Source organism: Sapajus apella, unplaced genomic scaffold (genome assembly GCF_009761245.1).
Source record: "Sapajus apella isolate SASKATOON/1434 unplaced genomic scaffold, GSC_monkey_1.0 scaffold60, whole genome shotgun sequence".
NCBI lineage: Eukaryota > Metazoa > Chordata > Mammalia > Primates > Cebidae > Sapajus > Sapajus apella.
The window spans coordinates 1,774,058-1,801,893 of NW_022437000.1; the positions used below are offsets into that span (position 1 = coordinate 1,774,058).

At 36.3% G+C, this 27,836-nt stretch overlaps 1 protein-coding gene across 8 annotated transcripts in view; it reads right to left on the bottom strand.

Moving 5' to 3' along the window:
• NALCN (sodium leak channel, non-selective) overlaps positions 1-27,836 on the bottom strand; it is a 368,748-nt gene that overhangs the window by 270,410 nt on the left and 70,502 nt on the right. For all 8 annotated transcript variants that reach the window (XM_032246166.1, XM_032246167.1, XM_032246168.1 and 5 more), the window contains one exon: positions 26,586-26,740. In XM_032246166.1, the coding sequence (XP_032102057.1) occupies positions 26,586-26,740 (155 nt within the window). The remainder of the gene's footprint in view (positions 1-26,585; positions 26,741-27,836) is intronic.

Sequence of the window (27,836 nt, forward strand, 5' to 3'; positions counted from 1 at the left end):
CGATTATATTAGCAAAAGGCCATTGCGGTTTTAACTTTGAGAAGGAAAAATTGTCAAAACTATGAAATAACTATTGATTCTAGAAAGTCTAGATAATCTGAAGACCTTTAAAGAAGGAAGCAGAAACTGAAAAGCCAGCAAAGGCTCACTGGGAAGGCATCAGTTCCACCCAGATTTACTTTCCTTTTTAAAGTATTTATGTATGTATGCAAGAATGTATTGATGGATTAATTACAGGGTTGCTAGAAGTATAGATCTAGTAACAATTTTAACAATGTATTTCATATTTTATTCTTTAGAAGAGATGAAGAAATGGCAGCAGGCCTAGATGAATTCACAGCTGACTCACAAGCTTATCTATACTAAGTTTCTATGTAGAAATTGAGATGATACAAACAGCAGAAACCTTTCTTAGTAAGAATGTGTACACCACCCATTTAATAGATAATCTCTCAAGAAAAGCCCTTAACAAAATTAAGCTATGCTTTTAAACTAGATGTTAATTATGATTAATATCAAGTAATCATTAATATTAATTGATCTAATGATGTTTCTTAAATACAGTAAACACAAACATGAAAAAGCATATACTTACAAATGCCAGATTCTTTCTAAGGGGGTAAAAATGAGACATCACTGCTGAGGTGAGGGTTCAGAGTTGTTAAGATTTGACTCTTCCTTTTAAGCTACAGGCCTGTTTTTTGCTCTTATCTAATATGCTCCTGATCTGTCCTGAGTGCCAAAATCTCCCCTGAAATGACCAGCGATGGGACAAGATGTATTCCTTTCTTCCTTGCCTTCTTTCCATGTCATGCAGTGTGTTTGACTTGGAAGAGAACTCAGGTCACTCATGCTCAAGTGACACCTGTAGGTCTGTCACTAATGAAAGGAATGAATCAAACTTAGACTGTAAGATACGTGGATCATATATGAAAAAGCAACTCTTCAAGTGTAAAATGCTATTCAATAAATGTTCTTCTCATCAAAACTTAAATGCCCTGTCCTCTTTCTCTCCCACACAGCGACAGATGATAATGGTCTAATTCATCATACTAATTAGCAAATAGATTAAATTATGTAGTATCCCTCTCAGTTCCAATGACTCTTAATCTAACTGAATGTCATTTATTGCCTAGAAGAGTCCTGAGTAAGTACCCAGACATTTTATGTTAATCAGTGAGAGAGACCTCACTGGTTAGGAGACCTCCTAGGATTCCAGATTTATTCTCCACCTACAAAGCATACTGGCACTGCCCACTGTATCTAAATTACCTATTTATTTAATATATTCAAGAACATTTTATTTCCACATTCATCTTTTCTGGCTTTCAATCATCACTGAAAATACTATGCGAGGTCCAGCAAAGAAAGTTTCCATTTTCTTAAGTTCAAACATCAAATTTTTCTTGGATGGAAATCTTAGCCATCTGTCAGCACTATGATTCCCCATAAAGAATATACTCTTTCATACCTGTACCCTGGAAAATTCTTTTTTTAAATTTCTTGTATACATTGCAAGAGGAAATTTAATGTTCAGCTTATATGTTCTTTGCTTTCCAAATGTTTCAAAGGTTGGGACCAGGTGGCCATCCACTCTAATCCTAATTTTAAAATTGTGTCTTTCTGTAGATGACCACAGAACAACAGATTTATGAGAAAAAAATGCTTCACTGATAGATGTAGATAATTAGGTAATTTCATGATGCTAAATAGAAAGTATTTGATGTGGTTTTTAGATTGTTAAATGCCTTTTCATTTTTAAAACAAATCTATAGTTGCCTTGTATACTTAACCTTAATTTTTCCAGCTATTCTATAAATTCTTTATTGAAATGCACAGTATTCAATGTATTTCTTTTAGCTTCATCTCCTCACCTTAGGTTTTTCTAAAACTTAACCAAAGTCAAATTTTGTTTTCAAGGGGTTAAATGGCTTTCCTGAAATTGTTTACTCAAATATTTAGAAAGTTGTTCTGGATCATTTAAATTTGTTTTCACTTATTTTTCTGAACAAAAAAAAGTCTTCTTAAGAAAACATAATTATTTGTACAAATAATAATGTTTGATATAGAAAATCTTTACAGTTGAGGACATACAGATAATTTTATGAGATGAAGGCAAGAAATTTTAATCTAGACATCCTCTGGAAATGCTATAAAAGTCAAGGAAGAATTTTGGCCTGATTCACCCTCCTTAGTCACTGGCTTGCATCTCCTAATACCACTCAAGGGTTCCTCCATACAATCAATCAAACTACTCCTTTACCGATTTCTGTGGTAGTGTGGTTTCTCAAACATGGATGCCCTCTCTTCCCTTTCTTTTACACCCTTTCCAAGAGTGGCTACCTCTACATGGGCCAGGAGCCACTCTGGGTGCTTCAGAGATTTAGAAGGGTTATATTTCCTCACCAGTGTTTGCTTTATTATAATGCTTACTTCTGCTTATATAACACACAGAAATGTTACATACATGTACTTGCTGAACCTCCCTCAGCCTCATTTCTGCCTGCCCTCAGGAGGTGGCCAAGGTGGTAAGAGGCTGGTGTGTCAGCATGGCCCCAAGCTCGCACACATTAAGCTGGGTGGCAATAGTGCCCAGGAACAACCTCAAGTTTGCTCCAAAATTAGACCAGGCACCCGAAGCTGGGAGAAGTTCCACAGTGGGAGCAGGTGCTTCTGAGCCAGTGGGAGAAGCGGGGCTTCCTGGGCCCCTGAGAGCAACAGGAATGCCTGGGTCTGCAGCCTAGGCTGGGTGGCTGCAGCTGCACCTAGGAGGGCGGATCTCCCACACCACCTACTTGGAAGGAGGTGGGGATCCCACTCATTCCCAGCTCCTCCTGGCTCCATGGTGTGTGCAGCCCTGGCTGTGCCTCCTGCAGCTAGCATCTTTGCGGGGGCTGCTCCAGATGGGCCACTGTGCTGTCACCATCCCAGGGACAGGGACAGCTCTTCCATGCAGTGTAAGAGATGAAAGATTATATTCCCAGACAGCTTCATATATGAAGGGCAGGATAAAATTAAGTTGGCATCAACAATAGAAAACAATCATCCTATTGTTTCATTTTCCCTTTCTGAAAATATTCAGGATCCTTAAGCATGAACATTATTAGAATACAGTGAAGCTGCTGCATTTGGCATTTTTCATTGTCATCAGAAACTAATATTTCTGAATAGGGGGAAATTGAACTATGTGAAGAAACACCTAGCACTCTCAGCTATGGAAGACCTATTTGACATCAATTTCTTAAAATGACATGGCTCTTGAGCAGAAAAATTTAATTAATTCCAAGATATGTGTACTTGATGCCCCTTTTATCCTTAGTAGGCTAAAGAGGCAAGAATTACATGTAACTAAGGAAATCCGCACTAGGGAACTTTTCAAGACAGCACTACAATTATTAACAATTCACCAATAGGAAAGCCCTAAAACTCAAAACTGATGTTTAAATTTTAAAAAGCTTTGTGGGTACAATTAAGCGTGATATATTTTTAGAATAATTATGATGCTGGGCAAGATTGTTCTCACATCTCTTTTTAATGAAGACTTCATTAAAGCTGACAAGTGACTCATAAAAACAGAAATCCTTGCCTACTCTTCAAACTCAATAAACCTGGACAAAAGAAATAAAAATCTAATAAACACCCACCTGTGGGTAAAGTGCTGCTGGGTGCTGTTATGAGTTGTATGGACTAGAAATAATAAACTGGGCACCACTGGCAGGAAAATACCTGCAGCTCAAATGCATCTCAAGGTGCACATGAATGAGAACTGCAGTATATGTTGCAGAATCTCTTAGCAGGACTGCAAATGAGCCCAGGCAACATGGAGGAAGTCCCCCAAGGTACAGCCAGATATAGACAGTGCTCAGAGACTCTTTCCTCTGTAGGCTACAGGGCTTGTCTAGTCCTAGCCTGCCATACTCAGGGAACCTCATCATCAGGACCTCTCTGTTCCTCCTGCAGTCTCTCCTGCCTGTTGTTCTTGCCCCCGCTTAGTTTGATGTTCTTGCTTCATCCTGTGCCAGACTTACTGATGGCATGAGGGCTGATTTGTCTCAACCATATAGGTCCTCTAGCCTGGAGGGACACTTCTGAAAGATGAGAACTGCTTTCAATAATGAAATACTCAGAAAACACAATATCTTCTGAATCAAGGAGATTTTATTGGCTGGGTGTGGTGGCTCACGCCTGTAATCCCAGCACTTTGGGAGGCCCAGGCAGGTGAATCACGATGTCAGGAGTTTAAGACCATCCTGGCCAACATGATAAAACCCGTTTCTACTAAAAATACAAAAATTAGCTGGGTGTGGTGGCGCACACCCGTAGTCCCAGCTTCTCGGGAGGCTGAGGCGGGAGAATCGCTTGAACCTGGAGGCGGAAGTTGCAGTGAGCTGAGATTGTGCCACTGCATCCCAGCCTGGTGACAGAACAAGACTCTGTCTCAAAAAAAAAAGAAGAGCTTATAGTCAAAATATTGACCTAAATATACTTTGTTATATTTAATTTTATGTTTTTAGAAAATATGTAAACCGTGATTTTTTTGGGTACACACATTCACATTTTCAAACGTTTATGAAATGCATGTGTTTCACCTTTATGATGAAAGAAAAGGTAAAAAAAAAAGTAAATGAAGTCATGTATACTTTATATACATCCATTTGTTGTATATAAAGAGGCTTTTTTTATATATGTATAATGAACAAACAAGGCTGAATTTAAATGGGACTTAAAATGTGGACTCATCAGGAAATATATCAAATTATCATTTTACTTTTATAAAAAGTTGATAATTCACTACTGTGAAAACTAATCAATATAACATTTATGATTTGAAAAAATAGCTATTCTATCCCCTAAGCATCTGTGGATTTGTCAACAGGTCTTTTTCTTTTAAAAATCAATCTTAAACACATAATCCCCAAAGCCAAATCTTCTTATGTTTCCCATGACAGTTCACTAATCTTGTTCTTTCTGCCCATCTCATATCTCACTCCTGGGTGATCAAAGCACTTCTTGGCATCCCAATAAGTTCTACTGTCCATCTTTTCTGCCTGTTAGCACAGAATGTACACCATGAATATTTAGTGTATAAAATTTACCTTCAGGTATCCAACTTATAACAACAATAACAAAGCAAGTCTTATATGTATGCGAGAACTTCTCAGCTAAAAAGGATCTTAGAAAACCATGAGTGTTTCCTCAAATTACAACTCATTAAAATTAATAAAAAATCAAGAGATTTGCTAAGTATGCTGAAATAAAATATAAGCTAGAAAACCTCTGGTTGTCATTTTAAGCTGGATTTTAGATTAAGGCTGTTTTTGCTCCCCCTATATTTCTGTTTTAGAAGGAAAATTATAAATTCTGGGACATTTTCCATTCTGAAGTCATTGGTTGTCAGCTCTGTACCTTTCAGACACTTGAGATGCTCAATAATACTGCAAAGTACAGTTCTTGCTGTGTGGTATTATTTGCAGTGCCATATAAAGCAAGGTTTTAAAATAGGAGAATATTAGAATGGGAGAAGAAAAAAGAGTCTATTTTTATATCCCATTAGGCAGTTTACTGTCTTTCAAGACATCGATGATAAGGAACGGCCCATTACCAGTTTTTCAGGTTCTTGGAATATGTCTCAAAAGGTTTTTTGTTACTAAGCTTTCAGAGCTCTAGCCTTGTTCCTGACAGATGCCAGAATGAACCCGCCTATTATTTTTTGTTTCTTATTCTTGGAATGGGGATAGCTATAAAATCTGCTTCTCTTACTACATCTATTCCTCCGTTTTTTATTTTTTCTTCTGATTCTAATATGCTATTAATACAATCTCTTGTCATATATCTTTTTCCATTATGATAATACTTTTCCAGGGTTAGGAGAAAGTGCAGCAAGGTTTGCCAGTCTGCAGAGCAACACTGTTAATTTCTTGATCATGGTATAGAGGACAATACCATTCAATGGTGCCCATGTTATGACAAAATCATTCTTGATTCTCTACCACCCATAAATGTTAAACTCTTCATCTGTGAAATTACACATTCTTCTTTTTTCCCACAAACCAAATCCTTATTTAGAACATGACTTCTGTTTGGAATCCTATGTGCGATTCTGAATTCTAGGCTTCCAGCATTTTATCCTTTCATTAACTCTAAAATCCTCTAACCTTAAAACAAATAATAGACAAAAGTCAAGTGTGTCTACCACCACACCTGCTAATTGTTTGTAATTTTAGTAGAAACAAGATTTCATCATGTTGGCCAGGCTGGCCTTGAACTCCTGACCTCAGGTGATCCACCCACCTCGGCCTCCCAAAGTACTGAGACTACAGGCATGAGCCACTGTGCCTGGCCCTAAGCATATATTTTTAAGTAATATAATTCTATTTTGTTGAATAAACCTTTAGAAATCCTAAAATAATTTTCAACAAAATAACAACCATGACTTACGTAACATCATTAACATCTTATAATCCAATAGTAATATGATTTTGCTTCATATATGCATACATAATATAAAACACTTACTATTAATTGTATCAGTGTATAAACATTCAGTTAATTTGGAATCATAGTTAGAGACTTATGAATAATGAACTTGCTAAATTTCTTAGCAGATGACAAGGCTTAAATAGCGCAAAATTACAGATCTCAGCCATTTGTATTAACTAGAATAAATGTCTCAGCATTGTCAAGATTTGCCAAACAAATTACAATTTTATGGCATAATCTGTTGACGTTACCAATCTGTACTGAATTCTCTATGTGAACAACACAGTGCAACTTAACTAATTCAGCCTATGTACAATATGTTCTTAGATTCTATTTGCATAGGTCCCCTGCTATAATTCCATCTTCTTCAAAATTTATTTTAATATTGCATTTCCTCAGTGCATGATTGTTATTTCACAGTCAATAACTTTTAAAAATTAGCCGAGTCCAAAAAGCAGAATATAGTCTCACATGTAAATCTTATTCTCTGCCTATAGCCTCAACATAGTAAGCTGAATTATTGGTTAGAATTTATAACCTATACAAATAGAGCTTTTATAATGGAATCCAGCAGGGAAGAAAAAAAAGTAGGTCTCATGACTTTCCATGCATTCAGGAAACAGTCACAGGTACTAACATGCAAATTATGCATTTATGCAACCTCCTTTCCTGGAAGGCAAATGTTGTGGACTGCCTGTGTACAAACTGTCTGAAGGCATGTGTTTGAAAAATAATGTGTTTTTTCAAATGGGTAAATTCTGCTTTGCCATTTTGTTGCAGACTAGTATAGGAGTTACTGAGTCAGGCTCCTCTGTGGTAGAGAGGCACAGAATAAACACTCCATCACCCAGAAAACCATGGGATGTAATGGTTAACCTATTGATGATTTCACATGACATTAACACTCAGGTGAAGGTTAGAATGGCTTATATACTTCATAATTGTATAACATTTGGTCACCACCAATTAGGGTATTTTGAGTCCTCAAAACACATCCCAACTGGCTTGTAGAGGAGTAAGTGATAAAAACAGCTCATACTACTGCACAACAAGTATTTAACACTGAGGAAGGCAAAAGAATGTAACGCCAATCAGTTAACATTTTAGTGGGTTTCTCTTTTGCAAAAAGAACAAAAGAAACACTAAAACTTCGTAACAGCAAAATTTAAAATATTTTATCAGGTTACATAATAAATACATTTTAAGTAAATCTTGTTCCCCAACAACTTTGTTTTTTAGCAATTGTCATTGGGCTTGCTATCCATTTTTTTTTTTTTTAAAGGATTAAGCTTCTGGACAAGCTGGTTCCCGGCAACACCAAAACTCACCTGTTTGTTCACAGCTTCTCGGTGGCTTAAATCCGTGCAGGCTGAGCAATTGGAATACTATCAAAAGGAATCTTCCACATGTAACAGTACATACTACAGATAAAGTAACAAATGGGTTGATTTTATAAAATATCTCAAACTAGTGTAATAAACAGAGATGACCAAAGGAACTTCCACTTGCCAATCTAGTACTCTTGAGCTGTAGGAGCCAAAACACTGAAGGGTTTCTCTGCAGATTAAGTTTCTTGGCCCAGGTGAAAGCACCCCTCCAGTGATTGGCAATTGCTCCTGGGCACTGAATGGATGTTGATTTTTCTCCTGTTATTACAATAGTTAATGGTCACTGTAAATCACAACGATTCTTAAGTCCTTTTGAATTTTGCCCCTTATACAAAACAGACAGCTGCTGCCCCTTGATTTTGCACTGTCTGCCATCAAGACGTTCCTCCCAGGTTCCATTTTTCAGGGGGCAAAGGACCTCTTAAGTCCTCCTCAAAGGTCAGCAAAATGTGCTTTTCCTCAGCAGCTGCTTCTTTCCTTTGCTCATTATCCAGGCTAGTGCTAGCTGCTTTCTTATGGCTGATTTTCTTTTTATCCTCTGCAGGCTAGTCAAGGACAGCTGCAAGCTAATTAACCTCTCCAGGTGTCCCCTTTTAGGTTTAAACGTGGTGTGGCTGGGAGACAAGATGGTAAGAATACATAAGAGGTGTCATCCATTACATTATTTTGACTACCACCTCCAAGAAAAATTAGCACAAGGCATTTCTTTTAGATTAAGAAAACAGTTTAGTTTCAGAAATTTGCTTGAGGCTTCAGAGTTCAGTCAAACTGTTAATGCCTCCATTGTCTTTTGCTAATAACCTGATTTAGATTTTATTTATTTTGGTTTCGGTTTCTGCTTACAAGTTACCTTTTTTTAAAAAAAAAAACTAAACAGCAAACCTGTTTGACAATTTACTTCTTGAAATCTAGCAGGATGTTTTAAGCTCGACAAAAATTTTAAGTACACAATTGGAGTTCTAAAGCTTGAAATAAGTCAGCTCTTAATAAGGTAATCAACTTATAAGTAAGAATACATTTTTAATCAAATGAAAATGCAATGCCATCCATCTCTACTTCTGTATTTGTACTTACCTGGTGCCTGCCTTCCAGTGGTAAACATAGTGCTTAACATATAGTAGATCTCAATAAATATTTGCTGAATGAATGAATGAATGAATAAACTTAAAACATTGCTCAGAGATGAGACTGTACATCTCAGGTTTCCTGAAACGTTCCTGATCTCAAAAATTCCAACAAGTGCAACATACTGGTTGAGAAAACTCTACTTCCCAGATGACTACCTCTGTCTTCAGAAATGCTGAGCACACAATCTAATTAGTTTTTGGAAAACATATAGTAGAGGGCATTGATTTAGAGTATACATTTTTAGTTGGACTGATTTTCTTCTAAATCTCTGAATCGCCAATTACATTGTGGGTTTAGGTAGTTGCTTAATGTCATGACCCCCCTCCCCCCCAGTTTTCTCTTTGGTAAAATGAAGGTTTTTTTCAGCAATATGTTGCCATATAACAAACCACTGCGAAATATGGTGGGTTAAAACATCTGCTATTTATTGGCCCGTGGTTCTGCAGAAGGCAATTGGGGCTAGGGTCAGAGGGGTGATTCCTCTGCTGGTTTCAGCTGGGTCTAACAGGGCCAAATAATCTGAGGAGGCTTTGCTTGCAAGTCAAGCAGCTGGGGCTGGGTGACCTCGGTTCTCCATTTGGCCTCTCATCCTCCTATAGGCTGGACTGGGCTTCTCTCCATTGTCATTGTAGGGCAGTACTCAAATAAACAAGAAAGATAGCTGCAGAGCCTCTTGGGACCTTACTTCCAAACTTGCACAATGCCACTCTGCCATTATCTCAAGGGGGAAAGAAAGTTACAGGCATCAGATTTAAGGGGTCCTCTTGATGGATGGGAGGCAATATCACATGGCAAATGGGTTATGTGTCCAGGGAAGTGAGGATTCTTACTTGACCTTTGCAAATAATCCACTAGAGAAACAGTGGGTTATTTAAACATGAAAAGTGCTCTAAATGATAGCGCTTTTGTATGTTTATTGTATATTAACAAATGATAGTCTGTTGTATTTTAATAAATAATAATGATATTTTATTAGTTTTTTGTAAATGGAATTATTTTTCTCCTTTTTTTGCTCATTTTCAAGTAATTTTTCTGGCTAAAATATTAGGGGGATGACAGTATTTTGATTCTAATTCTCTAAGCAATATCTTTAATCATTCAGGCTTATACTTCCATTCTAAAGAATACTCAGTGATTAAATTTAACTCAGATTCAATGGACTTTATATCTAACCTATTATCCATTTTTCAAAAATTTCTTACTTTCAGTGAATGACAGATTTAAGGAACATAGCCTGTGTATTTGTGAGAGGCAGCAGAAAGGAGGCGACTTTCAGGGATTCACCCATCCCAGGTAATCTTGCCTTTAAAATTTCATGTTTTCAGTTCAAAGAGCATTGAGTCACAGAAAGAGGGCCAGAACTGAATTCTCACAAATCTAGACGAAAATCAGAGATGTGTTGTGGCCCCTGAGCCTCCTATGGTAAAGACTGCAAAGGATTCTAGGCAGCAGTGGGAAGGCAGAATCAAGAGAAGCTAGAGCTGAGTGGTTTTTCCTACCTTTATTTTAGTCTGGGGGCTGAATCACTTTCCATAAATGGCCAGATGGTAAACGTTTTAGGCTTTATGGACCTCAGGGTTTCTGTTGGAACACTGTTGGACTTTTCTGCTGTTGGAGAAAAGCAGCCACAGACCAAGTCTAAACAAATGGGCAGGGAGTTGCAATAAAACTTTGTTTACAGAAACTGACAGTAAGCAGGATTTGACCCACTGGCCATGGTTTGCTGATCCCTGCTCTAGTCTGTTGTCAATACACGGCTTCAGCATTGCTTTAACTCTTTAAAAATCCTGCCAGGACCAAGCATCTCATTTTAGAAATAGCTTTGCTGGTAGCATCTCAAAGCAGTGCAAGAAATAGTAAAATAGTTTTAAACATTTTTTTCCGAATGAAAGTCTCCATGCAAGAGAGAATACATCAGTAAGTACAGCATGTACTAGCCCAGTAAAGTGTGAGTACTGTATTTTTTTTTTCTTTTTTGAGACAGTGTCTAATTCTGTAGCCCAGGCTGGAGTGCAGTGGCATGATCTCGGCTCACTGCAACCTCTGCTTCCCAGGCTCAAGCCATCCTCCCACCTCAGCCTCCCAAGTAGCTGGGATCACAGGCATGCACCACCACACCCAGCTAAGTACTGTACATTTTTAAATTACCAGACTAAAAGGAGGTAATCTAAATCTAATGCCATGGAAAGAATATAGGCATTGGTTTGTCTCCCATTTTTCCCACTGTCCATCTATGTGATCCTATGATTATTTGCTCTACAATTCATTAATATATTTACTTAATTATATATCTAGTAAAGATAATAATTATAATCATAGTTAAATATTGTGAACTCATATAGGTGTGAGGATGAGAATAGTCTAATTCAGTCTTCCTATGACCCTCTAAGTACCGTTTTAACCCTATTTTACAGGCCAGAAGAGGTTAAGTAACTTGTCCAACATCCCCCACCCAGTAAGATACAGACTATGTCCTGAAACCAATTTCTTCTTTTTTGTGGATAGGAGCATCAAGAGAATACTCACTATTGTAGCTCTACCCTGCAACAGGTGAATATGAGCCTAAGAGCTGCTTCTGTTCTATGCATCTTGATGTCTGTACCATTGGACTGGGTTACACTGCGGCTGATGTGAGGCCTAGGTGACTTTCCTTACATACAATGTAAGGATCCTGAGTATATTTAAAGCAGAGCCTCTTTCAGTTCAATTTTAATTTGGTGTCAAGATTTATAGTCACCGCTAGTTTTTAAATGAAATAATGTATCTGTATGCACAAATATAGGTTATTGTTTTACCGGACACAAGATGGTAAGAATTGCCTAGGACAATTTACTTGTTTTATGTTTAGGTAATTCTGAATTAGAGTTTTTATTTCATATTTTGCTTATTTGCTAAAGCACTTACATAGACAATGAAAGCCTTTGAATATTCGCTGTGATTAATGTTAAGAAGTGTAAGTGCCCCAAATCTTAATCCACTGGAATTGTTCTCAGTTCTCAATAATTATCATTGCTGATTTGCAGTCTTGTCTCATTCTCTTGCTCTCCCATCTTTTTTTGACTTTACACAAATTAACTGCTGATGTGTTCTCTTCCCAGACTGCATAGAGGTTGGCGTAAATATTCAGCAGCAAAAAATAATAAAAATAATAACATTAAAATGGAATATTTGTAAAATTAACAACTCATGTAAATACCAAATTTTAAGAATTAATGCTCAATAAAATGCATTTTATATGTACATATAACAATATATATAGAATATAAAATCATAGATGTATCATATCAAAGAAGGGGAAATTGCAACATTACATGGAAATTCTACAAATATAAAAACATAGGCCAGACATTGTGGCTCATACCTGTAATCCCAGCACTTTGGGAGGCTGAGGTGGGCAGATCACTTGACGTCAGGAGTTCTAGACCAACCTGGCCAAAATGGTGAAACCCCATCTCTACTAAAAATACAAAAATTTTTAGTAGGCCAGGCATGGTGGTGTGTGCTTGTAGTCCCAGCTACTTGGGAGGCTGAGACACATAAATTGCTTGAACCCAGGAGGAGGAGGTTGCAGTGAGCTGAGATCGTGCCACTGCACTCCAGCCTGAGCAACAGAGCAAGACTCCATCTCAAAACAAAACAAACAACAAAAACAAAAACACATAAACCTAAAGGCTTTAGGTCAATGTGTTGGACTATGCTTATTTAGACACCTTCTGCCTTTACCCTCCTCACCCTATGCCAAATCAACACAAGGAAATAGATGAAAGAGAACAAGTTTTGAATGTATAAATTATCTCAAAGCTATATGAGCAAACTATCCAGTGGTCAGAGAGTTTGAGACAATATAAAATCAGAGCTGTGAGCAGTAGCTGAAGCCAAATGGTTCACAGATGTACTTGGAGTCAATATAAATCTTCAGATTTGTATATTTTATTATCTTCTGGACCACAGCAGGGAGGGGAGTTGGGAGGCACCTAATACAAGGCAGGTGGTAGGAGCTGAGGTGTCTCTACAAAGCTGGGAGTTACAAAGGGTTGCTCTGCATTTTATACGGACTAGAAGAACCCTGGCCTCCACCTCAGGAAACAATACAGAATGTTGCTTGACTTCTGTCCAGGTCTGTGAGAGGCAAAAGAATCTCCTAAGAGAAATCAGAATCCAAGACCCGGGCCAACTGACGTGTGTAGTCTAATTTTACAGTGCCCCCACAATGCAAATAGTTCAAGGACCTTTCCTAATATGGTTTAGTTGTGTTCCCACCCAAGTCTCATCTTGAATTGTAGCTCCCATAATCCCCATGTGTCATGAGAGGGATTTGGTGGGAGGTAATTGAATCATGGGGCGGGCCTTTCCTGTGATGTTCTCCTGATGTTGCATAAGTCTCACAAGATCTGATGGTTTTATAAAGAGCAGTTTCCCTGCACACACTCTTGTCTGCTGACATTTAAGATGTGACTGCTGCCGTGTAAGACATGTGGCATTACTCCTCTTTCGCCTTCTGCCATGATTATGAGGCCTCCCAGCCATGTGGAACTGCGAATCTATTAAACCTTTTTCTTTATAAGTTACCCAGTCTTGGGTAGGTCTTTAACAGCAGCATAAGAACAGACTAATAAGTTTTTAATCCACAGAAGTAACAAGAGTGTTGGTAAGAATGATTGATATCTGTGAAACTGCAGCTAACACAACTGCTGTCATAGTTCAGGCCAGAATACTCCTGAAAAATGAGCTCACAGTCAATGGAAATGAGCTCATAGCCAATATTATAAACAACACAAGAAAATGAACTATTATAAAGGAGAGTTAGAGAATATGAAAAATTAGAAACAAATTCTAAAATAAGCATGTTTAAAATGTTTGATGAGATGAATAAAAGACTAGAAAGAAAACAAGAACAGTACTCTAAGGTAAAGAACAGGGAGATTTGAAACAGAATTAAATAGAAATATTAGGTATAAAAATTATAGATGTTGGAATTGAAAATTCAATACGTAAATAGCAGACTGGACACACTGAGAGAAAATTAAGAGTTGAGCAAAGAATTTGAGCTTCAAAATATGTAAACAACTTTCAGATGGATAATTACAGAAGATTCCTTGTGTGTCTCATCAAGGATCCAGAGTGTAACCCAGGGTTCCTGGGTTTTGGGGTACACACTGGGAAGAAGTGTCTATTTTTAACTGTTGCAACTTGAGTTTTTGTTGTTTAAAAATATTTCAGGAAGAAGCCAAGCCCCTGCCAAATAAACAACAAACAAACCAAAAATGGTTCCAGGCATCCAGGGATGCATGAGCTGGAGATGAACTTTGGAGACCTCGTCACATTACCATACTAAACACCCTGTCCAGGGAGGAGCTTACGTGCCATTTTCTATAGGGGCAACGTGTGAAGAAGCCTGAACAACAGCTGTGCCTGCCTACCCTACACCTCTGCATACAGTCACTCAGCTAACCAGCCCCCACAAAGCCCTGTTCTCACCTGTGTTGGGGGAGGCACTGCTTTGGGAACTATCCCCAGTGTTCTACTTACTTGTTGCCAATAATGAAACCCCCTGGTTAAATCTTCCTTGGTTGTGGTCTTTGGACTGCCACCTGCCAAGCAAATGAATGCACCCATTGTATGGTAACAAGAAGAAAAGTCAGGAAAATAGAGGAAAGTTAGAAAACAAGATTTAAAGACACGGAGGCTAGAATAACAAGTATATAATAAAAACAAATATGAATCAGTATTTCAGAAAATAAAGAATAGGATGGAATGAGAGCTGATTTCAGAAGATAGTATCTAAAACCTTTTTATAATTGAAGAAAGGCGTGAGTTTCACATGCAGAGAATGAGTTTACAGCAGATAAAAAATAAAAATCCATGCCTAGGCATAGGATGCTAATACCAGAAGACTGTAAAGACAAAGGGTCAATCTTAAAAACTACCAGAGAAAAAGGATGTTAAAAAAGATTCACAAACCCCAAAAAGAAAAGCCTTAATATTAGACTCACAGGAAGTTATTGGCAATAAAAGATTCCCAAATAAAATGAAAATATTTCAGTTTTTAGGTTCAATCAATACCAAAGGAGAATTCTGTATTTGGTGAAGCTAATTATCAAAAATAAGATAAATTAAAGACATTTTCAGAAAAAGTACACAGGAAGCAGACATATTTAGCCAGGTACAAAATGAAGGTGGCACACTGTAGATCTTATTTAACAACAGCAAAAATAAAAATGTAATTCTCTAAAGGTGATTTTGCATTACCAGAACTAAAAAAACATTTGTTTCAGAGGTTAGACAAGTTATATACATGTGAGAAATAAAGCAAATAGGGAGAATGAGACTTGCAGCAAATGTGGGGTGCCCACGCTTCACTTTAATATAGTCACAGTCAAAAAACGTTCAGAAGTAATGTATGTACACATGTGCACACTCAGATAGGCACCCCTGCATCCAGCGCATAGCTGTAAGAACTACTACAAATTTGTGATCCATCCTTTCTTCTGAAATTATTTCACCTTCATTTCTTTTTTAAATTTTATTTTAACATCTCTGTTTGAGAGATGTTTATATTTATTTACATCATTTTACTTTCGGTACCCATATAGAGTAAATGCAAAATAAGCGTTTGTTGAATATATTATTTATGAATACATCTCATTCTTCTGCTTACTGTGAGAAAGGATCTCGTATTCTTTAAGAATGGTTACATTCTCAGAAAAATAGAAATACATCTCATTTTTTTACTTATCTAAAAATAAATCTGATCAATAATAATCTTTATAGTAGCAACTGTGATGGTGGTTGTTATTTTTGTTTTAATGGTGGCAGCTTATATTTATTAGTCATTCATGATTTATTCTAACATGTTTATCTTAGTTTTCATTTTATTTAGCATATTTATTATATTTAGCATATTTTAGTATATTTAGAATATTTTGCTTTTATGATTCCAGAATCCCAAGGTCAAAGGGCATGAGCACTGAGGGGTAGAGAAGAATAAAGGGGAAAAGCGGATGGGCTGTCTCCACTGTCCAGTGACTGCTCAGGATGACCATCTTCTTTGTCATGGCCCACGTGGCTCAGGCTAGAAGCATTGTGTCAAAGGCTGGGGGCTTTCTCTCCAGAGAAGGAGGCTCTTCCGTCTTCAGCAGGGTTTTGGCTAAGCAGGGCTCACAAGTTGGAACATGGAAACCACAAGGGTGCCAACGTCAGGACTTCATTAGCCTTGAAGAAATCCCTGTTAGGGATTTTCTAAATAACACTATTATTATTTTTGTTCCAACTGATCAGTTGATAAAACTGAATTGATTTCATAGAGTGTCCAGGGAATTATGTTCCACAGGCTGCTGTCACCAGCAGAGAAAGTTTCCTTGACTATCCATACGAGATTTCCGTGCTAGTCTATTCACATTTGTTTCATGTGAGTATCTGGCTTAACAGAGAAGTCATACATTCGAATGAACAGTGAGCTTAGAGCCTCAAGTTGTATTTAAATTTGTTTTAAATTTTCAATCACTAAATTTCTGCAGAATGATGATTCTTAAAAGGCAATCTATCTAATATAAAATTCTCCTAAGTGTGATCAGCCAGTCCTCAAGTATATACCAAGTTCAAGGAGAGTGAGAAAAGACATCAAAACAAGTGCCTGAGGCTCTGCTCCCACCTGAGTCAACCGGATCTAATGAACTAATCCAGAAGATAAGGGTAAAACACAGGCACGCACGTGTGCACACACACATGCCTCCAGACAGTAGGACACGGGTAGAACAAAGTAACGAAGTGTTAACTTTGATGCACACCCCTTGCTATCATAGTGCAGATAGAAGGGAGAAGAATGCTGCCGGCGGATCAGGGGAAACTTAAGTGAGTAGGCCTTGAAAGGTGAGTCATAGGTGATGGGAGGACTAGGAGAGAGGCATTCCAGGAAGAATGGGATGAACGTATACATTCAAGAAGAGAATGGACTGCTGGTGTTCAGAACAGTACAGAGTACAGAATACGTAATGCCTACATTATTTTTTTCCTTCAATATTTGTGCATACTGAAAAATAATATTTTTGTATTTTTAAAACTTCACTCACGCAATATAAGGGCAGGACTATGAATCCTTATAGTCTTTTTAAAAAGTAAACCACTAGCTATCTGTTATGTTAGAAATGTGCATATCCTTTCACCCAGAAATTGTTTCTAGGAATCTGTTCTAAAGCATAATCACACGTAAACATAGAATGTGTATATGCCTGTATTCAACACAGCATTACTTATTGCAGGGAAAGATTGAAAACCGCTTAAATGCCGATCAGTAAGGGAAGAATGAAAAGCATTTTACAAAATACCATGAAACTTACAAAGAGGGAAGAAGAAGAAAAGGAAGGAAGAGAGGGAGGGAGGGAGGGAATTATATATGGCAGAATTCATTACTTTCTTAAATCATTAAATCTCTTACATTATTAGAAGTATTACTTTTGTAACTTTTAAATGTTTAAAATACAACTATAAAAATGTGAATTTCTTAGAAATCACTAGATATTTCAGTGAGCACTGTCTTCGATATATAACGTGAAATAAATCATCACTTTATGCCCTTCAAAATTAACTTTTAAAATCTCCTTTCATTGTCTGATGAAAAACTTCTCTAGTCGTTGTTATTTCTAATTCATCCAACAAGAACTCGTGAATGTGTTTACCACACAATGGACATTCTTATTTTAAAAAAGCCTGCAATTTCTGCCTTTAAACTCCTTTCTTCCTAAAATTCTGAGTAATATCTGGACATCTAATTTCAGTTTAAGTAAGTTTGTGACCCTATTTGAGAATCTGATAAACCTAAAGATAGCCCCTTTAAAAATCCTCAAGCACACATTTCTTGTAACCTAGGGGCACTTACCGATTCAAGATACAGGGATAAAACCCCTTGCATTTGGCTAAGGATTTTTACAAATATTCCCCATAGGATGTTTCTAGATTTTGTCCTTGAATCAACAAAAATATGTCAGATTTTCCTTGTTCAGTGATAAAGGAATTTTTAATCAGAGAACAAATACAGAATTATCATAGATGGAGCCCTTTTGGTTGAATTCTGTTGCCTTAGTTCTCTCTTCCATATGTGTTTTCATAAAAATCAATAAGAAATCCCTGTGGCAACACTAAACATCAAGATAAATACATCAAAAACAACCCTTTGGTGCTTTTTTCTGAAAGTATTATAAATCTCAATACAAATTAGTCTTTACTGTGATTTTTCTTTTACGACTGCAATAAAAATGTACATTCTGTAATAAATCATATAGATATATGATGACTTTCTGTTTTCTATTCATTTGTAAAGTTCTTATCTGATATCACATACAGTAGCATGAAATATGGTTTAATATCACTTAACTCGGATGAATCAATTTTTAGCAGCAGCATCAACAAAAGTTCGATTTGCATCCCATTATAATTTGAATAAAAGTAATTTTCTTTCATCATATTTTGTGTCCATGTTTAATATCATATGTAATAAGAGACAAATTATAAAAATAATAGAATACTAATAGAAAAAGATACAGAAAGTTATTTCAAAGTCAAGCAAATCCTGTGATAAAACTAAAACATTGGACTCAGGTAAGTAGATCTCTTGTCAATCCTATTTCAGCAAGATACAGGGGAAAGCACAGAACTCTACCAGTGATGAAAATAACAACTGATATATCTAAATCAATATTTAATAAAACTGATTTATGATCTGCACAGGGAGCTAAGCCTATATGTTATAGTCAATACTGCCCAAAGTCAAAGGAGAAAAATACCACAAAAGTAAATAACAACTAAAATATATTTATCCTTGTAAAAAATACCAATCCCAGATTTCAATACCCATAGTCATATTCTTCAGAAGTGAGCTGGGAATATAGGAAATCTGGCAGACTCAATCACCCTTTACCTTCATTTTCTGCATTTTCTTGAAAGGTCTAATTAATTTATTGTAGCAAAAAAAATTTTTTTTACAAAGATTACAAGTCATCTTAAATTTGTTCTAAGCATTCGACATCCACATTTTAACTCCTGTGGAGCTGAAGACTTGTAGTTTTCTTATTTAATACTTTAAGGAGAATATATATAGAAAAATTTGCTTTATGATTTTTTTGGAAAAGAAAAGTAATAAGGTAAATAGTCTTTATATCCCATTCTAATAAACAATGTGGATTTCCAAAATTGTCTTAGATAAAATTATTGGTTAATTTGTGATAATTTAGAAAGCAAAGTTAAATATTAATATCTCAAAGTGAAGAAAGTAAATTCAAATACACAGAAGAAATTAATGCATGTAGTTATAAATTACATATAGCAAACACATAGCTTATCATGGCATTTTGAACTTAGTTCAAATAAGTGTAAACCTTGCTAAAATATACCAAACAGCATATTTTCTTTTGCGTGCTAAGTTCTCTCCCACATCTCTAGTCTATATGTCTACCATCTCATTTTATATCAAAAGTACTATTTACTAATTGTTTTCTGGCATTATCTCTAATCCTTGCCCAGAGGTTTATAACTCAATAGCTTATAAAACTGCATTGCCTCCCAGGTACATTTTTAATATTTATATTCTTTCATTTAACTAACTTGTGTTATGTACCAACTCTCTGTCCACAGAATACAGAATACAAGGCACTAGGCTTAAAGTCAGATACCAATCCCTTAAGAGGGCACCAGTTTGCAGTGAATGTCACACTCCTTCTCATTTACTCTTTCATCTAAGACTTGTCTAAAGTCTTCAGGACAAGATGGAGGTCACCACATTGCAAGACGTGTCACTATGGAAGATCACTATTTTAGAAGATGTGTTTCCTCCATTATCACAATGAGGCTTTATAATGGACCAGCTGTCCTGCCAAGCCACAGGTATGGAGGTTACTCATGACTGACTTATTTGATAACCTAGTAGTTTGTAGCCCTCAGCACAGGCTTTGGCCTCAGCACACAGGGCAGCAAGACTTGGCTTCCAAATGTGGCTGGTGAGAGGCTCCGGGCAAGCTAATTCCTTCTCATCTCATTCTCCCCACTCATCAGTTGAGGAATAATGATACCTTATGGGTTATTTTGAGGATTAAAAATACAATAGATAGAAAACCTTTTCACTGGTGCCAGACACATACTAATCAATCAATACATGTAGCAATAGTTGTCATAAGTAATGACAGTAATCACAAAAGTAAAGACTGCCTGTTGGACAATTAGTCACCATAAGAACATAGTGTTTATTATTCCCTGGCTTTACCTTTGACTTTTATATATAAAGAATAGGGAAAGTGATTCACTATATACAGCTCATGTAGTATTAACAGCGTATATTATATGTCTTTTCTATTAGTTATTTTCAAAATGTCTTGATTCATAGTTTATCTTGCTTATGGGCTTCCACCGATATAAGCTATTTCAATTGAATTTACTTTATTCTGGATTTTTTTGGAAAATTGGCTTTTGTCATTTATTCTTATGATTCTAAAGACTAGTAACAAAAAAATGCATGATACCTATTTACTTCCTAAGTGACTCTCCAGGATGAGTTTTATCATCCAATAAATTCATTAGGTTGTTTAGTCCAAACTGAACATATTTTATTTTTTACCTGGCTGTACAGTGAATGAAGGGTTCAAACCACCACCTGAATAGTTTTGTTCTCATCTCTTGTACCAAATGTTTTACTTTCTTTTAAAATGTCATGACAAGTATTTGCTAGTTTGATGGTGTTTGCTGTTATTTCTTTCCCACATATGATATATTTGTGTTGCTTTTTTTCTAACTGGCATGTCACCTCTGTTTGGATAATGGTCTTCTTCATCACATCAGCATTTCACTAAAGGGAAATAGTGCTAACATTCCACTAGAAAATTAAAAATAAAACTAAGTTTTGCAAGTTAGTTTTGAATTTTCTTCTTAATAAACACTATTTTGAGTTGTAAGATAGTTTGGTAGAAAGAGCAAATACGGTGGACATCTGCAAATCCAGAGAAATGAGTTCAGCCTGCCTCTGCCTTTCTTCAGGAAGCTTGGAACATGGGGAGTGTGTGATATCTTGAGTGCACAGGCTAACCTCTTAGAGGGGATGAATTAGTTGGGGGTCCTTAAGAAGGAGCCATAGGAAAGCTATCCAGAAATAAAGATGGAAAGGTGCATAAATGGAAGAAAGAGAGAGAAGTAATCAGTATCTCAATTGTCATGTGGTCCAGGAAATTAGAGGAAGTCAGAAAATAAACCACTTAGTGCTGGAGTCCCTGCATGCCACAGCATGGCTGTACCTTCTGCTCAATGCCCCAGCTGGTGCTTTCCTTAGGCTCTGTGGAAGGAGTGCCTGTTGAAAGCCTGATGAAAGGGAGAGGCTCAAATCCAGGGTTCACAAATTTGAATGTATAGGGATAAATAAATAAAATTAAACATGAAGCTACATCAAACTGTAGAAAATTCAATGACACTGGCTAAATATTAATGGGATTCTAGAGAGATTGGTACAAGCACAGAAGTGAGGACACTTGTGAGAGTAGAGAGGAATAACTGAACAATAAAGACCAAACACCACCAAAAATTTGCCTTCTAGAATGCTACTTATTGATTGGAATAAAAATGAAATGGGAGATAGGAGTTAACATAGGCAGGATGCAGGGTTAAGAACACCATGCCCCCCTGCCCCAATGCCTCTCCCTTGCATAAGATACCGAAAAACTTGCACAGGAAATGGCTGTCAACAAAGGGAATCATATCAGATGCTGTGTGTGAGTCTGAAAGCATCTATTTCCTGCCCTCTTTTACTATTATGCCATTTTCGCTCAAATAACACAGAGTTACATTCATATTTTGCCCTTGCATCTCTGATTTCTAGCTCATTCTATGTTTATGCTACACAGTACTCTAAGTGTAGCTTCTCAGTTATTCTCTACGTTAACTCCATAAGGTTCTATCACTTACTCCATTTCCTAGACGGGGAAATTGAGGCAAGAGAGGTTAATTACTTTCCTAAGATTGACACACTAATTTAAAGTAGAGCCGTGATCCAAACCCCAGGGCCTTTCTTTTGAACCATTGTGCTTCAAGCAAACTTTACCACAGAGGAGTCATGTGCCCCTATCAGTTTTAAGCATCTTATAGCAGATAGTATAACTTTATTCAGAGGTTAAAAAACATACTGTTTCTTTCTTTTGAGAATGATTATCAAGATATGGAAATAATTGATTCCAATATTATTACTCATATTGAAATGATTTTGGGGGGACATGGTCATAGATAACATTATTTTGATTTTTGAGTTATTTCTAAAGAAAGTAACTTTTGAGTTTATCATGCATTCTCATGACAAGCATGCATTTACCTCTATTATACACTTCCTATATTGTATTAGTGGCACTTTTTTTACCTGCTAAGTATGAATGTTAAAAACATCCACATCATTACACTGTCTCCCCCATTTTCCATCTTATCTTTTCTATATAGTCATAATTTGTATTACTTACGTTGTATTTTGTAAATCCTACAGTTGTATTAGCTTTGTTCTTACAGAAAATAGATACTGGAGACTAGCTCATGATAAGAAAAACTCTTGATTGGCTGAATGTTTTCAAAAAGATTTCATGCAAAATACAGTCTTTAAGTTTTGGCCTCTTAAAACATATTCAGAACAAGTTTGACCCATTCTTTCCCTAAAGAATTTGTAGGCATCGTGCCATTACCTTCTAGAGTTCCACATTGACATGCAGTTTCAGGCCTCTCTGGTGTACCTCCTTATAGCTAACTTGACATTTTTTTTTTCTGGATAGTTAATAAATGTTTCCTTTAGCTTTGATTTCCAACGTTACTAAGATTTGTCTCAGTGTTGACTGTTCTATGTTCACTTGCTGAGACAAGTTGTAGCCTTTGGATCTGTAATTTAGTGCTTTGTTTCCTGCTAAGCTTTTTATGAGTTATTTATCAAGAATTTCCTTTTCAATCTTAAAAGTACCTCAAAGTACATTTTCACAGATGTGGTCCTCATTCTTTTAATTATTATTCATCTTTGAAACAAATTTTTGTTAGACCATGTATCTATCACTATTTCATGTTGGGGAGGAATGGGTAATTTTGTAGGATAGTGCAATGGACAGGATGCTGATGTTCCCCCTCAAATTCACTTGTTGAATTTCTAACCCCCATGGTGATGCTACCAGGAGGTAGGACTTTTGGGTGTGATTAGATCGTGATGGTGGAGCCCACATTAATGGTATTAGTACGCTTATGAAAGAGGCTGAAGAGAGACCCCCTTACTCCTTCCACTAAGTGAGGACACAGCCAAAAGGTGCCATTCTATGAACCAGGAAGTGGGCCTTCACCAGACATAAAATCTGCTGCTGTCTTGATGTTGGACTTCCCAGCCTCTAGAACTATGAGAAATAAATTTCTCTTGGTTATAAGACACTGATTCTATGACATTTTGTTATAACAACCAAAATGGACCAAGATAGAATTGAAGGTTTTTATAATATAGCAGTGTATGACTGTGTGTGTTTCTTTAGTCCAATTGTGCATAACTCTGCAAGCACGCACATTTATCACCTGGAGAGCCTTTAAAGGCCATCTATTGCTCGGATCACTCTAAGGTTTTGATTTAATTGACATGAGGAGAGTGCTTGGGAATCCGTGTGTTTTAAAAGACTCCTCAGGTCATCCTAAGTGATAACAGCCGTGAGAACCTTCCAGATCAGCAGCATGGGGGCCCATGACAAAGCAGTGTGTCCCCTCCACTTTATCTCCCCACCAACTGCTTGCAGAAATGAGGTCCTCTGCTTTGTGATGCCACACAGGGTACTGGTAAGCCTCCATCATCAGCTTTTGCTCTGATTCCCTGACTCAAATATGAGACAGTTCTGCTCCTCCAGGAATGTGCATTATCTTAGAATATTGCTGTCCTGCTGGCACTGTCTGAGATCCACAGTAGGAAGAATCCTTTCAGAAGTTTTCTCTTAGACACCCAGTCCTGTGATGTGGTTTATAGTTACAGGTTTTTCAGAGTTGTTTTTCAGAGTTCTTAAAGATGAAAATTGCATTTCTGTTTCTCAGTCTTCTTGATGTTTGGATGATTTGGGGGACACAAAGGGACAAAGACATCTTTACTCTTCAGTCTTACAAAAGGGTTTCCTTGTAATTTTTTCTACTCCATGTCTCTGGCTTTTAATATATATTAAAATTTGAATTTTTCAATATCATCAGTGTTAAATCTTACTGAGACATAAAGCTACTTATGCCACAAATTTTGTAAGTGAATTAAAATTCATGTTTTGCATTATAACTCAATTAGTAAGAAAAGGAAATGGACTCCTTTTTAATTAATCATCATTACCTACACATACAAATATATTAGCCACATTCATATGCATAATTAGGCACTTAATTATGTTTTAAGCTCAAATACATGCATGAAAAGATGATCACTTGTCTAATAAAATATTTTATTTTCCTCATTTCAGGTAAAATGTCTTTTTTTTCATAAGAACTTTTAAACATAGTAGTTTATGTATCTACAGAGATATATAATATCAGGAAGAAGCTATCAATTTCAATCTAAATTATAATGACCATTTAAAAATGTTTTGATTATAATACAAGATCAACATTTCATTATCTAACCATTAGTCATACAGTGATGATGAATTCTATCATCATTTGAGAAAAATAAGCAAACAGATGAAATTAAGCCTGTATAGAAAGGAAGGAGTTATGAGGAGTAATGAACACTGCCAACAAAAACAGACGAAATCAGGGAAAAGAACAACAAGAAAACAACTTAATTTTCTATTGTGGCTCTGCTTCCTAATACAAACATGCCTGGTTACTAATGAATTCAAAAGGACATACACTTTGTTGAGCCCGTTAGTAAATATTTATGGAGGGCTCCCTGTAAGCCAGGCATGGCCCTGCAGACTTGAAAATAAAAAGAGGCACTTCCTGTTTTCAAGGAGCTTGAATCCCTGGCAGATAAATTAACAGTACAGCTATAGTAAAATAATTGCTTTAGTAGGGGGCTACTGCCTCCAAGGCAATTTTCTTCTATACTTGGTCCTCTTGAGCCAACAACACACTACAAAGAGACTTGTTCTCTCAAAAAAAGATTGTACCCTATATTAAGCAAAGCCATTATAAATCAGAGTGAAGAAACATGAACTGACTTGAAGATAATACTGCAGTTTGAATTTGGGTACAATTGTTGCACTATAATGATAAGGGTTGTGATTTGCTTTAGCTACATGATTTTACAGGATTGGAGGATTTTTTGTGTAAGGGTAATCTTAACCCTTGGATGGTGGCCACTCTCCATAGAAGACCTGGATACACCCAGTTAGCACCTAAAAGAAAGAGCTGCAGACTTTGGTAAGTCATGCATTCTAGTCATGCCCAGCTGGTGGAACTCCACACAGCCTATCAGTCTATACATCTCGCCTCCCATACTACATCTGTGATATCTTCCTCATGCCTTAAAGTTATTGGTATAATTCATGATGCCTCTGTACTTTTGAGACAGAGGGAAGGATTTAAGATTAATCACAAAGCCGGGTAAGTTTAAGAGAGTACAGCAAATTGAAATGCTTCACATCAGTTAGCTTCTAGATTTTTGTGAAATAGGAGACAATATTACTGGTCCAAAGAGATGGAAGAATAACATCTAACTATAATGCTTGAAATCCAATATAAGGAAATATGAAAATATAAGAATGAAAACTTAAGATGGTATTTGGAAAATGGACTTTAAAAAGATACTATCAGCCCACATTCAATAGTATATTCCATCTAAAAGCTGTAACTTTATGGTTTAACACCCAGGCCTGAGACTTGAAGATAATTTAGTTTAAAAATTATTCTGATAACAATTCTGAAGGCAGAAAATACTTGTTTGGAATTCTGCATTTTTGCTGTAACAATATAAAATGTGCAACTTGCAGGGAATTATAATAAATGCAATGATATCAACTAAATGGCAGATGCTGAGTTCTTTCATTATGGATGTAATGGCACATTTTAGGACTTAATAAGGCAAGCCAAGAAGAAATGTACACATTTGAGTACACAGTTTTCATGCACAAGCATTTCCAATACATTTATTACATAGTTGATGCATATTCATTAAGTAGTTTATTACGTATCTTCTATTGAAGGAGCGCTTTTCAGCTCTAATGTGCTCATCAATATGAACAATAAAAACTAGTATTCCAGTTTTTAAGACCTACCTTGCCTATTAGGGTATAGTTACATGTGAAAGGAAACCAAATCTTGTTTATCTTTGAGCCAACAACCCCGAACTTTGGCCAACACACAAATATTTTTAAAGGCTATTATTAAGAATCAAAATAGCCAAAGATTCAAAAATTACAGAGAGATCTGTAACTCCATACAATCACTGTGGCATATATACATACACAGTGTGTATGTGATGTACTATATGGTAGAATATATTATGATTTAGTCATAGAATTAACATTTGTATTTCTTCTATGTGACGGCCAGTCAAAATATTAATATCAATTATTCAATTATTCTGTACACTTCATAAACATCATAAAATAGAAACTTAAAACGTATTTTACCAGTAAGACAGACCTATCTCGTTAAAGCCACTGTAGCCCAGCTCTTGCCTGCTAAGTCCCAGATCTTCAAGGTCCATGCATTTAAATCCAGGTGGGCACTGGTAGCCTTCTTCTAGCTCTGGTGAGCAGTGTGTGTCTGGAATAGCTAAACTATTCCAGGTTACATTCCTGTGAACAAGACATGAAGGTGTTAGACAATTTTAACAATTATAAATGTTGATTACAATGAATAATGTAATTACTCTTCATTAATATCTATGTATCTGGCCAGGTGAGGTGGCTCATGTCGGTAATCTTTGCACTTTGGGAGGCACAGGCAGGAGGATCCCTTGAGCTCAGGGGATTCAAGGCTGCAGTGAGCTATAATCATGCCACTGCACTCAAGCCTAGGTGACAGAGGAGAACTTGAGAGACCTTCTCTATCTCTCTCTCTCTTTATATATGTGTGTGTGTGTGTATCTATCTATCTATCTATCTATCTGCATTCCTGTATTAGAGCTGTCACTAGCTCATCCAACTGCTTATTAGATTTCTCCACTTGGCTACACCACAAGCACTGCTAGCTCAACAGGTCCCTGTATAAGCACTTTGTGATCTCTCCTTCCTATGAGATACCTTGAGTTCCTTCCATTTCTCCTTACTCGTCTTGTTTCTTTCTAAATTACACATCTTCCAACACTCAGAAGAACAAGAACAACACTCTGAGTCCTCAGAAAATGACTTTCATCATGTAACATTGCTTAGAAGTGGGGAAGTAAAATTTGTGCCCTCAGTGAGACAAGGATTTTGTGAATCACAATAAATCCTCAGACAAGTTAAGGTTCTTTGCAAATCTGTAGAAAAATTCCTTTCTTCACTTATCTGGGTCTTAGTCTGTAATGACAAAAACCATAATGTTGATAGTATTTTTATAAAGAGTTACTATCATATATATATATATATATATATATATATATATATATAGACTTAGCTCAAAAGAGATATATATATATATATATATATATATATATATATATATATTCTCTATATATGGAATAGAATATATTCTATTATAGAATATACATATAATATATTCTATTATAGAACATTATTATTCTATTGGACTAGAACATATTCTATTCTATATACATATATAGAATATATTCTATTCTATATTATCTCTGGAGAAACCTAATGTATAGTAGATGTTTAATAATTATTTTCTGAATAAATGAATGAATTCATGTGTCTTTCTACCATTGCTTAAGTCTATGGTGAATTATTT